Source organism: Otolemur garnettii, unplaced genomic scaffold (genome assembly GCF_000181295.1).
Source record: "Otolemur garnettii isolate 467f Iridium unplaced genomic scaffold, OtoGar3 scaffold00014, whole genome shotgun sequence".
NCBI classification, from domain to species: domain Eukaryota; kingdom Metazoa; phylum Chordata; class Mammalia; order Primates; family Galagidae; genus Otolemur; species Otolemur garnettii.
The window spans coordinates 2,012,336-2,025,148 of NW_003852409.1; the positions used below are offsets into that span (position 1 = coordinate 2,012,336).

General features: G+C 46.4%; 1 protein-coding gene and 1 non-coding gene across 2 annotated transcripts in view; both read left to right on the plus strand.

The window, feature by feature from the left end:
• The first annotated feature begins 4,885 nt into the window (after nt 1–4,885).
• LOC105886559 (stimulated by retinoic acid gene 6 protein-like) overlaps nt 4,886–12,813 on the plus strand; it is a 32,056-nt gene continuing 24,128 nt past the window's right edge. Inside the window, exons 1-2 of the mRNA XM_023510512.1 lie at nt 4,886–5,019; nt 10,080–10,155. Of these exons, the coding sequence (XP_023366280.1) occupies nt 10,094–10,155 (62 nt within the window). The 5' untranslated portion in view covers nt 4,886–5,019; nt 10,080–10,093. The remainder of the gene's footprint in view (nt 5,020–10,079; nt 10,156–12,813) is intronic.
• On the plus strand, nt 12,256–12,362 carry LOC111723699. Its single transcript, XR_002772193.1, has one exon. It is a non-coding gene; the product is annotated as a U6 spliceosomal RNA (small nuclear RNA).

Sequence of the window (12,813 nt, forward strand, 5' to 3'; positions counted from 1 at the left end):
GATAATTACCCAGTTATTCAAGTTCAGGGTCATGAGGGGCTGGAGCCTGATCTGGCAGCTCAGGGTACATGAAGAAGTTGACCATGGACAAAATGTCATGCCGTCACAGGAAGAACTCCAGGGCACATTGACACACACACACACACACACCCTCTCTCTCTCTCCACACCCTTCCTCCGACTAAAAGCATTTAGACACTCAAGTTCACCTAGTGGGTGCATCTTTGGGACGTGGGAGGAAACCAGAGTACCTGGGGAAAACCCATGCAGACATGGAGAATATGCAACTTCCACACAGGCAGTGGCCCCAGCCAGGAATTCACTTTTTTTCTGATCAATGTTATAACAAAAAGACACTGAATAAAATGATGGTATCTGAGAATCTTTTATAGCTGTTTTTTTTCATTCTGGAATGTTTTCCCTATTGGGGAGGGGTGCAGTTCTCAGTTCATCTTGCTACATCACACCCCTAACTTGCAGATTGATTGATGTCTCAACTCATTTCCTCATCATCTGGCAAGTTTTCAGGGGCCCCTCATGCAGGCCAGGCCTGAGATGGGCACTGGGTGTGGATGAGTTCAAGAAGGTGGCCCGTGGGAGGTGGGTGGGGAAGTATTTTTAAGGCAGTAAAAGTTACTACAGAAAATGTTGGAGGAAGAGAGCTAAGAAGGCTTTCTGGAAAAGGCAGTTACTGCCTAAGCTGAATCTCAGAGAGCCAGTAGGTGTTAGCTTGGAAGGAGGATGGAAAGAGGAAGCCCACGTAGAGAGAATAGTGTGTGGGAAGGCATGAGGACCAGGGAGGACCCAGCACAGCGGCAGTGCCCTGTGGGCTGTGGAGGTGTTGGACATGAGGCCCAAGGGGTCAGTGAGTTTGGGTCACCAGCCTCAGGTTCCCAACCTCACCTGCCAGCTGAGAAGCTTGGAAATAGTGCCATGCAGGTGTGGCCACGGTCGGGCAGGCCTGTACTGCTGTCTGACAGGCTGACATGTTACGGGTCCACCAGAGGCCAGAGGATAATCCTTTGAGCAAAGTCCCTCCTGCTTCTCCTGTCCTCTATTAGCATCTTACCAGGGCTTCCTTACAAATGTAAGATTTGTGCCGGGACCACCTGGAGAAAGTTGCCACCTTGTGGAAGGTTCTAGAATTACAGATCTAGAAATGACATCTTCATGCATCAATTCAGTACATATTTCCCAGTAATTGTGACCAAAGTGCTGGGATAAGGAGGTTGCCATTAGGAGTTGAAGGCAGAAAATGCATAGAGAAATAGCCAAGTGTTCAGAGGTGTGTGTGAGTCTGCCTGAAGCAATTGGGCTTCAGAGATGACACCTGGAATGGTCAGGTAAAGAGGTCTTTAGAGGCCACCCCCAATATTCTCACTTTACATAGGGGGCAACTAAAGTACAGGACAGGAAGAGATTTGCTCAAGGTCACACAGGTCTTCAGGGCAGGGCAGAGGTGAGGACCTAGGCTTCTGAGTGTCCCAGCCCAGAGCTCTTTCTCCAATATATGGTTGGCCTTCAGTTTAAATTGACCCCATTCCTGGTGCTCCAGACATGGCCTTTGCAGGCAGGATCTGATCTTCTGTCCCTGCCTGTATTCATGCCCCATAGCAGTAATGTGTCCCAGCCTCCTTTCTGGGGCAGTCAGTGATCTCTTCTCTAAGTTTCTGAATTCTGTCTGTGTGAAATCACCAGACACTAAAATTCCCCCCTATGGAGGACACTGCGCACTTGGCGTAAGATCCAGGGAAGGAGGAACAAGGTGTCTCCCCAGAGCATCTGTTCTTGAGGACTAGCATAGTTTACAGCGCATAGTGTGACATGAATCGATGAATGAGGAGAGAGGAGGAGGATGGGGCCTGGAGGTTCGGCCCAGCTCTCCTCTGGACGTATCCATAGATGAGTCTTATTTAGAATAGTCTGGAAACAAAACATCAAGCAAAATTGCAAAGGTCGCTGAATGCCCAAATGCCCAGCGAAGGCGTTTGGGTTTATTCTACTAGCAGAGGGGACCCAGCAGGCCTGTTTGTGAACAGGGAAGGAATCAGATAAAAATAGAGGTTGGTTTCATGGTTTCTTTCCTTTTCAGAGGCAGAAAAAGAGTCCCTGGTCAAGGGTCAGACCTACCCTAGAAAGCCATCAATATTACTTAATGAAGAAATTGCACTAGATCTTCCAGATATGAGTTCTTTTGTTTCTAAGTGTAATAATTAAACCACATCTCTATAGAATAAATAGAGGCTGTCCTGTGATGATCTCCCAGCTCTCAAGGAAACAAGCACAATCTTTGTGATTCATGGTTGAATTTCCTTCTGTGACATCACCCAAGCTCTGAATCCTACCGAATATAGGGATCAAATACATTAGCTCTTCCTAACTTGGGTCTAGAAAGGCTCAGCTCTTTCCTCACCTTCTGCCATGCACCATGGCGCAGACCCTGGAAAGAGGTCTTTACTGCAGAGCTACAGGGCTACGATCTGTTGAATGTTTTCATCAGTAACCTACAGGAACTCAAGGGGAGTATTCAAATGCCTCAAAGCCGGAAAAAGAAATGTATATGCATTGGACAGAAGAAGTCACATTCAAAAATGCTTGTGCAGGTTATCACGGTGGAAAAATCCTGGAGCTACAAGTCAAGATATATGTTTGGATTCAACATTAAAATGAGAAAGCCCCGGAAGGAGGGAAAATGAAACTGGCCATGCCCATTTCAAAAGGGGTCGTGTGTAGGGCGTGGCAGCCCCTCGGAAGGGCCCTTTCGTTATGGGAAGAATTATTCTGAACTTAAGCATTTTAAAACAAATGTGTTAGTTTTTTTCCACTTTAATGTGGCTGCCTTTCCAACCTCTCAGGGTGGCTGGTGACAATTCAGTAATGACTCTTCCTTAATGGTGTGAAGGGAAGAATTATAGGATTGTGAGGGAAATCACCAGAATCATTCAACAATTTAAAGTACCCATCTGAAGCCTGAGCAATGGAGCCAGGAAGCACACAGAAGATGGGCACCCCTGGAAGAGACAGCATCTCTGTGTGCCTCCAGGGAGAAGCTCTGTAATTCTTCGTCTTTGAATAATGTGGTGAAGATGCTCCCAGAGCTGCTTCTTTCAGTGGACGAGGGGCCTGGTTTCGGAGGAAATGCACTGACAGTGTTTCTTTGTTTAGGGAATTCAGTGGGAGAGCTAGGTGGTGCTGGATCTCCATATTTCCGTCTTTTCCGGTTTTCTTTCTTCATTTAACTTGAGAACAAGCACCTACAGGACCTCCCCTGTGTCCCAGACATCGTGCTGAATCAGATCTAGTGGTGGCTTCCAGGCCACTGTGACCTAGAGGGGGGAACTGGGACTTGAACACCATTAGCTGTGATGTGACTCTGTACGTAGCAACCTGATCAATTAGCATGGAGTAAGCACCCAGGGACAGCTAATGCCCACTGAGTGCTTCCTGTGTGTCAGGCACCCTCCTGTGCATTTCCGGGCATCACTTCATTTCAGCCTCATACATCTAGAAAGTAGATACTGCTTGTTTCTGGTCAAACTGAGGCTTGGAGAAGTTAGCAACGTAACTCACCCAAAGTTACGCAGCTGATAAGTACACACTCTGAACCACTGCACCAGACCGCTTCTCCATAAGTGAACAAGCAAGTACATGATGTAGGCAGGATGGAGGCCAAGACAAGAGAAAGAAGATTCCATCGCGGTGATCAGGAGACACTTCGTGGCAGATGCCATGCTGGAGGCAGGACTTGAGAACAGAACGACACTGGTAAGCAGAGGAGAGATGAGGAACCCCTGGGTTTGGCCTGGATTTGTCCATTGTGGTGCCTGGCCATGGTCTCCCTGACCCTGTCCTGCTCCACCATAGCTGATCAGATCAGGAGTGTTAAGAACTGACTTGTACCACCCCACCCTATGCCACTGCCCAGTTTATATGTTGAAGCCAGCACTCCCAATACCTTAGAATCCGACTGCATTGGAGATAGGGCCCTTAAAGAGGCAATGACATTACAGTGAGGACTTGTCCTTAAAATAAAGCCTTGGGCAATGTGACACTTACAAGTCTCCTGCATGCCATGCTATGTAAGCTAGGGTAACCCTAGCTGCTGTAACAAATAAGCCCCACACTTCACTGGCTTTTTACAAAAGATCTTTACTTCTTCTTCATGGACTAATCTGTGAAAGGACAGTCTGTGTAGAGGATGATTTTCCCTACATGGTGATCCAAGGACCCAGACTCTTTACATCTTGTGACCCTACTTCCTTAGAGCCTTAGAGTCCACCCAGTAGAATCAGAAGGTAGAATAGACACACTCCTTGACAGTCTTGACCCAGAAGTGGCACATATCCCTTCTGCTCACATTCCATGAGTGGGACCTAATCTGTGTATGCTCCTGAATGCCAGTGTGGCTGGGAAATAGAGGATCCCTGGCTGAGAAGACCCCTCCCAGGGATCTTACTTTATGGAAGGGGACAGGAACACTTTAGACAGCAGGCCCATTCTGCCATATGGGAGGTCAGTTCTGAAACTACCCTGTTTCCAAGAGAATCTGGGAGCCAGGGGTGCTAGTTTATTGCTATGAGCCAGAGTCCTAGTTTATTGCCTGTAATAATTTTTACAGCCAAAGGGGCCATACCTGCTGGGCAAAGCTCCCAGGAGGCCAGTGCCCAGATCAGGGGCTGAAAGGGCCACAAGAGCCTGGGGAGAGAAGTAGGAGAGCAGGTCCTGCTTTTGCAGCCTAAGAAGGGGAGGAAGAGAAGCAGCAGAGCCAGCAGTGTCTGGAACGAGGAAGACAGCTGCCTGCCTGCTTTCATTGCCCGGGTAAATATTTGACTCTATGTTTGCCTTTTCTCTGGGCTTTTGGGTACAAGAACTGGGAAGAACACCAGTTCATCAGCAGCAATCATCACCAGGAGCTGGAGGAGCCCAGAGCATAGTCCAGAGAAGCTTCCTGTGCTACCAAAGTACCCACCAGGGTGACAGGTTGGTGCTTCTCCACCAAGATGCTTCCTAAAAACACAAGGTGAGCTGTAAGTGGTGGGTCTGAGACAAGTCACGCTGGACAGCCAGTGTTTCTGTCTTTATTGTTGTGATTAGTGGAAACTTGAGAAAGGCATCAGCTAATCTGTCGGCAGGGTGGTTTGGAGGAAGGAACCATACATAGGTTACTGGGTCAGGGAATAGGTTTCTTTCCTCTTCAGTGCAGAGACACAGAGTGGAGTGGGTGGAGCCCAGATGTGTTGTTAGAAGACCTGGGTTAAAATTCTGACTCTGCAGTTTTAGGTAAATCTTAAAGCCTCAGTTTCCTCATCTATCAGTCAGGTGTAATAACCCCTGTCCTACCTAATCCACAGCTTACAGGATTAGAGATCTGTAAAGTCCTGCCCAGGCAGCAGGAATTAAGAACCCTTACTCCAACTGTTAAATGTTTAAGACACAAGAACTGAAAAGACTACCACAAAATATAACAAAAAATAGAACAACTGTCTTCTGATTAGAATAAAAACCATGTAGGACAAAAGAGAGAATAGGAGCCACGGCAACAAAGACAGGTATAATGAGAGCCACATAGAAAAGGAGACACTTGGAGCCCCACCATCCCCTCCTCCTCCCCCAGACAGCCTACCACTTCATCTGGATTTCATTTTTAGAAAAAAGTTTGCTTTCTTCCATGGAATTCTCAAAGCCCTGCACAAAGGACCTGGTGTACAAGTTCACTCTTAAATCTTTACAGGCTCCTGGCATTCTCCTGTCTCCCCTCTGAGAGTGCTCAGACAAGCTTCTTAATCTTTTGGTTCCTCAGTTTTCTCATCTGTGAAATGGGGTGATAATAGTACCCTTCTCAGAGGGCTGGTGTAAGGATGAAAAATAGCTAATGTACATCCTCTGAAACATTGCCTGGCACATAGTAGGCCCTCAAGGCGTGTTAGCTCTCCATCGATCCATTTAGGAAACATTGATGAACACCTACTGTTGCCAGAGGTTGGGCCAGGAGCTGGGCACCCAGAGTTGAGTGAGAAGGGTCACTTCCCTCAAAGAGATCCCCATTCAGTGGGGAACACAGACCTGTGAAAAGCCAGAGCCTGACAATAGACTGGCTGCTGTCCCAGTGGGCTGTGTCCCAAGCAGGCCATTGCCTCAATCCAGAAGTGACTAAGCTGAGGTCCATGGTCCTCTGAGCCTAAGGAGCCACACCCCTCAGCTGAAAAGCTGAGTGGACTCATGGCAGCTTATCCTGCTCAGGCCTCTTCCTAGCATGGCATCAGAAGAAGCTGGCAGCTGGGGAGGGCAGCTGGGCTATTATGGGCACAGTCACAGTGCTCTGGGCCACCCTTCCCACAGTACTAATGTATGAGACTGGGCACAGGGCCAAGTGTAGCAGCCCTACTACTGTGTTTCCCCAAAAATAAAACTTACCCCCAAAATAAGCCCTAGCAGGATTTCTATGCATTTGTTAAATATAAACCCTACCCCAATAATAAGACCTGGTGATGGGTGTGGCTATGCAGTGTATGTGCATAGCCACGGCATGCATTTTGGCACTGAGCAGTAAGGAAGACTGGAATACCTTTTATCTGCCACAGCTCCTTTCTCTGAGCCATTAGCTCTTGCATGGGGGTGCGTGCGGTAACCGTGGTCGCAGGCATCCTATTGCTCATGTGTGACTGCATGAAAGGAGTTCACACATCACTAGCGCCAGCCCCATCAACAAGGTCAGCTTCCCCTGTCAGGTTCCAGAAGAAGATGACTTAACTGTATTTGAATAAATGTAGATTGTTGTATTATACTTAATAAAGATAAGACATCCCCTGAAAATAAGCCCTAGTGTGTCTTCTTGAGAAAAATAAACATAAGACAGTGTCTTACTTTGGGGGAAACACAGTAGCTATTGGTTAACCAGATGAGGAACTGCCATCCACTCACAATCAAGGGCAGGCCCAAGGCCAGGGACACTTGAGGCCAGAAACTCCCGAGACCAGGGACCTCTGCTTGGCTGAGTGTGACTATGTTTGGCGTTGTGCTGAGTTGGGGGGATGGTAGGTTGTGAGGGACAACAGAGGTTGCTGCTTCTCGTCTGGAGAAAGGCTCCCTGGAGACCCTGGGGACAGAGGAGCAGACAGACGCAGAGTCTGAGGAGGTAGAAGCACACAGAGAGAGTCCCCTCGCAGCTCTGCAAAAGGGAACACTCCTCTCTTTTGTCAGGGCCATCACAAGCCGGGAAGGGCCGGGGAAGAAGCATTACTTTTTGGGTATGGAGGCCGGACACTTGACTCTCACTGTGTCTACTCTTCTCGGCACCCTGGAAGAGGGGCGTTGGATCTATTTTCAGGATGGGAAGAGTAAGGCCTAGAGAGGGGCACAGCTTACTCAAGGCCACACAGTTTCTACATCGCAGAGCTAGGTCTGGCTTTCAGGTCTGCCTGGCTCCAAAGCCCGTGCTTTGTCCGGTGGCCCTTGCTGGCTCAGTGAGACAGAAGGGTTGGCCTTGGAAGGCCAGTGTTCCCACCACTGAAAATGCCTAATGGGGCTTCACGGTGCCCCACGGGGTGGGGTGGGGGAGGGCCCAGAGGCATTCACACCCCAGATGGGTGGATTCCAGAGGCTTGAGTCTGTGGTTCCATGACCAGGAGTAGATGAGAGCGGACAGGATGTGTTGGTCAGCCACTGACAGGCCAAGTACACAGTGTGGGCTATGTCTTCCTCCCTCCTCCCCTCTCTCCCTTCCTCCTCTCATTCATTACACAAGTACTGACACTCGTTTATTATGTACCTTGCAAGTCTCAAGTCCAGAGGCCTGGGGGGAAGGGGGTTAGGGGGTGGATGGCTGAAGTTCAAAGTTAAGTAGAACATGTTTCTAGCTTTGGAAAAGCCCACAACCTAAAGGTAAGAGATTAGACATGAAAAATGCCCTTACTCCATAAAGCAGACTCGGTGAGGGCTGAGAGCACTGCAAGCTGAGCTCAGAGGTCCTGGGGGAGGCATGGGGGAGGAGGGGCTGGGAAGAGCGAGGAAGTGATAAGATCTGAGCTAAACTTTCCAAATGACCTCACTTGCTGTTTACACATCCGAACAGGTCGCCATGTGTAGGGTCCAGCAGTGCAAAGACACATACTTGCTGAATGTGTCATCAAGCCAGGGGCCTTCATGTGTGGATGGGACCCTGTCAATCATCTGATAGTCAAGTTTGTTTGTTCGTTTGTTTCCAAAGGTTGCAATATATTAGTGGGTTGTAAAATTAATTTAGTGGTATGACCAGCATTTTACAAAGTGGAATGGGACAGAATAAAAATTTATATCAAATTAGGAATATCAAGAGCATTATTTTGTGAAATTTCTTAAACACACGCATGCACACACACACATACACACGTTGAAGTGGATCATAGTGGATGATAACTGTGTCTTGTGTATAAATGTGATTTATAGTCAATGTGGTTCAATCTCATTTTACAAAGCAGGAAAAAAGAACTTACACAAGGCAGAGCGTAGGGACAAGGGGGTAGGGTTGGACACTGGCTTTCTCCCGTGTTCTTTCCTCTAAACTTGTCTTTCTTCTAAAGCATATTGTTCACTTCAGTCCTCCAAACTTGAACGTCCTCATTACTTTAGATCACACCCAGTGCCAGGGTGTGAAATATGTAATCAGTGGCTCCCTGAAAACAAGTATGCATATGTTTATTATAAATTATACTGATATAACAGATATAGTGCACATAACTTACAAATGATGAGATATACACTCTCTAAATTGCAAATTCCACGTGGCCAATTAATTATCACGGAAAGCTTTCATTGACTTTTTCTGAACTCGCATCTATAGCTACTCATGATTGCAATGGGTGAAGGAGCATGGCTTTGACATGAATGTTGGTTGACATTTAGATTGACAGTAATGAGTAAGAAAAATGTGGAGCAGCAGAATCAAAATGTAAGTCAGAACTTCACTCATTCATCAATTGATAGGAACTACTGATACTTTGCTAAGTGAGATAAAAGTTTTTTGAATTCTAAAAGAATATCTTCTCAATTCTTTTTGCTACTCACAATGTACTGGCTGCAAACGTATGTTTTTAAATCTGCGTTGATAGTGTTTCCTCCCTTATATAGACAATCTACAAAATGATACATTGAGCCCTGATTCATAGTATTTGCTGATTTCCATGGTGTAAACACTTCCAAGATGGCTGATGTCAAGTGTGCTGGGAGCCTCAGAAAGGCAAAGTCTCTGCAAGGAGAAGCTATAAGATTGCTACCACATATTTAAGACATGAGTTCCCACCAGCCCTGTCCTGTAGACAGTAAGGGCTGGAAAGGACAGAGAATGTGGTCTTGTCCTTCCCCCCAGATGAAAGCATCGTAGATGGAGAGCTGATACCTCTTACCTCCTGGGGAGCCACTTTGGAATCATCATGTCAGCTGAGTCATGGTCAACCCCTACAGCTTGGTGTTACCCTATGGTTGGTCTCAATACCATTTGTAAGGCCAGGTAGCTCCCAGGAGTCATCCCCACTTCTACCCTGCTATAAATCTCTCCTGCCCCTACAGCCCACAGTAGATCCTAAGTGACCTTGGCCATGGAGAGCAAAGTCTGAAGGCTGATATCCTGTGAAGTTAATGACACTTCAGTCTCAGGGCCCCTCACTCACACAGGACACTTAACAAAGCTCTAGGAGGGTGGGAGAGACCCTAATTAATTGTTCATGTGGTCATGTGTCTCCCATAAAATATGAACAAGTAAGATATTTTTATAGTTTTACTTAAAAAAGATGTTCAAGTTATATAGGCTTTGAGTCCCCACAGGACCAGAATCTGCCTCCAACCTGTCATGAAGAAATTAGAGAGTTATTTCCAGCTAGCAAGGAAGCTGGATAGATAATCCAGCTAGAGAAAGAAATATGGAAGAGAATTATCCACTTAGGGAAGACACACCACAGGTGAGCAGCCCTGGCTCTGAGAAAGTGAAGTTAAAAAAGACCCATTTGATCTTATAAGCCAAACTCCTGACAGACAAGTTCAAGGGTAAAGGATCATTGACTACAGCAGTGATTTTTAATGAGAATGTGATTTTTTGCCATTTTTCAGGACCAGGCAGCTCAATGGCACCTGTGCCAGCTCAGCGGACATGGAGCTCTTCCTCCATTATTCCCTCATCCCATCTGTAAGTAAAGGCTGGGAAGGGAAGGAAGAAGGGGAACTAGGCTGCTGCCACACATGGGCTCCCCAAAGAGACTGGAATAGGCCAGGGGAGGGACGTCAGATGAGTCTCCTTCTAAAACCTCTTACATTGTGCACCAAAAACACAGGCAGAAGGTGGCTTTGGAGGGCCCAAGAGTCAGGGATACTGGCTTTTAGGGGAGTCAAAAAGGCTTTTATATTAATTGAGAGAAACTCAATTAAATTTAAGTGGGGGAAGGGGAAAGGGGTTGGGTAAATTCCCACCCAACGTGTATGTTGCACGGGTACAGGGCACACTTCCTTCGTGAAGGACACAACTACAATTTGGACTTTAACTTTACAAAGCAGACTATACAACCTAATTGTATGTGCCCCCATATTAATCTGAAATAAATGTTTTTTAAAAGGGAAGAAAGGGCTTTTCTGAGGAAGTAATGATGCAGCTGAGGTCAGTTGGCAGATGTAGTTAAGAATTTCAGACAGAGGGTTAAAAGTGTATGCAAAGGCTCTGAAGGAGGGGAGAAGGGAGAATTTGAGGAGCCAAGAAGGGCAGTGTGAGAGGGGCAGAGAACTGAGGCAGAGAATTCTGGAGGGGGAAGGCCAGGCAGAGCCCTATGGGTCTCCATATTAAGGAGTTTCACCTTCATTTAAGTACAACAGGAAGTAGTGGATGTGTCTCCAGCATGAAGGTGATGCGATCAGTTTGTTTTTAAAAGATACCCTGGCCTTCCTCTTCTCTCCTTCTTTCTGGGCTATAACTGAGGAGGGGAAGGGGAGGGGAAGAGGAGGGGAAGGGGGTGCAGGGTAGAGGGAAGGTAATCAGTGGGACCTCACCTACAGCACATAGTGCAAGAGTACATGTAAAATATATTAAGAGTAGAGTATAAATGTCTAAACACAACAAGTAAATAAGCAAGGTGAAGGCTATGTTAACCAGTTTGATGTAAACATTCCAAATTGTGTATAAAGTCAGCACATTGCACCCCATAAATGCAGTAGTATACACAGTCATGATCTAATTTTTAAAAAGACTGAAATTAGACCCATTGGTCATTTATTCTCCTGGGCCCAGTGAGATACAAAAAGCCAAGTATGATCTTTTTGACAATGGTAAAAGTGCATAGAATAAACAGTTAACTTGACAACTAAAAAAAAAAAAAGGATACCCTGGTTAGAATGTGGAGATCAGGTTAGAGGTGGGTAAGAGAGGGGCAGAAAGACCAATTGAGAGACTGTTGTAGGGCTCCAGTGAGAGGTAATTTTAGCTCATCCTAGATCAGCAGTTCTCAACCTGTGAGTCGTGACCCACAGGAACTGTATTAAAGGGCTACAGCATTAGGAAGGTTGAGAATTGTCCTAGATGATGGTGGTCAACCCCAGGAGGTGGAAATGGCAGGACTTTGTAATGGGTTAGGGAGGTTAGGGAGAGACGTGGAGGATGACTCTTGGGTTTCTAACCTTGCACACCTGGAAGGATGATGGTAGCTGCCATTCCCTAGTTAAGGAAAATGAGAAGAGATCCAGGTCTGGGGCAATTAAGAAACAGGTCAGGGAACAAAATTGTGAGTTCCATTTAAGATGTTCTGAAGCTTTTGGTAAAAGCTTTAAGAAGTTTGTAACTCATTATATAGAAATGTCAACTGTGTGGTCAGATATACAGTTTTGGAGCTCATGGACAAAGCCTGGGCTCAGTGTCAAATTTGTCAATGTCCATCAGAAGAATAGATGGGCTCACTGAGGAAGAGAAGATCAGGTGAGAAGAGGAATGACCCCCAGACTGAGCTCCGAAGAACTCTCAATCTAAGGATTGAGTAAAGAATGATCCAGCAAAGAAGACTGAAAAGGAGAAAAGCATGGTTGACGGAGGCCCAGGGAAGAGAGTGCTTCAACTCAGTGGGCTGCTGAGAGATCAAGCTAGATTTGGGTTTAAAGTACACGTGGGATTGACTCACAAAATGGTCATTCCTGTCCTTGGCCAGGGCTGCTTCAATGGGATGATGGGGTAGAAGCCAGGTTAGGGTACTGAGGGGCCAGTGAGGTAAAATAGAGATAGCAAGTACAGATAGTTCTCAAGAAGTTTCTGGTGCTTGCTTCAGCAGCACATACACTACAATTAGAATAATACAGAGAAGATTAGCCTGGCCCCTGAGCAAGGATGACACACAAATTCCCAAAGTGTTCCATAGTTATTAAGAACATATGCACTAGAATGTTTATCACAGCTCAATTCACAATTGCCAAGATGTGCCTATCAGCACTTGAATAGATTAATAAACTGTGGTGTATATACACTGTGGAATACTATTCAGCCATAAAAGATGGAGACTTTACTTCTTTTGCATTAACCTGGATGGAAGTGGACAACATTCTACTTAGTAAAGTACCACAGGAATGGAAAAGCAAGTATCCAACGTACTCAATACTAACATGAAACCAGCAGACGAACAAACACAGGCCCACCCAGGAGAAAAGCACAATTAAACTCAAGTAGTGGGGAGCAGGGTGGAGGGGGTGGGGGACTGGTGTGCTCTCGTCTAACAGGCACAATTTAGGGGTATATGGCACACCTCCTGGGTAAGGGGCACAACTACAACTTGGGCTCTATTTGACAAACGCAGGTAACCTAGCCTCATTGCCTATA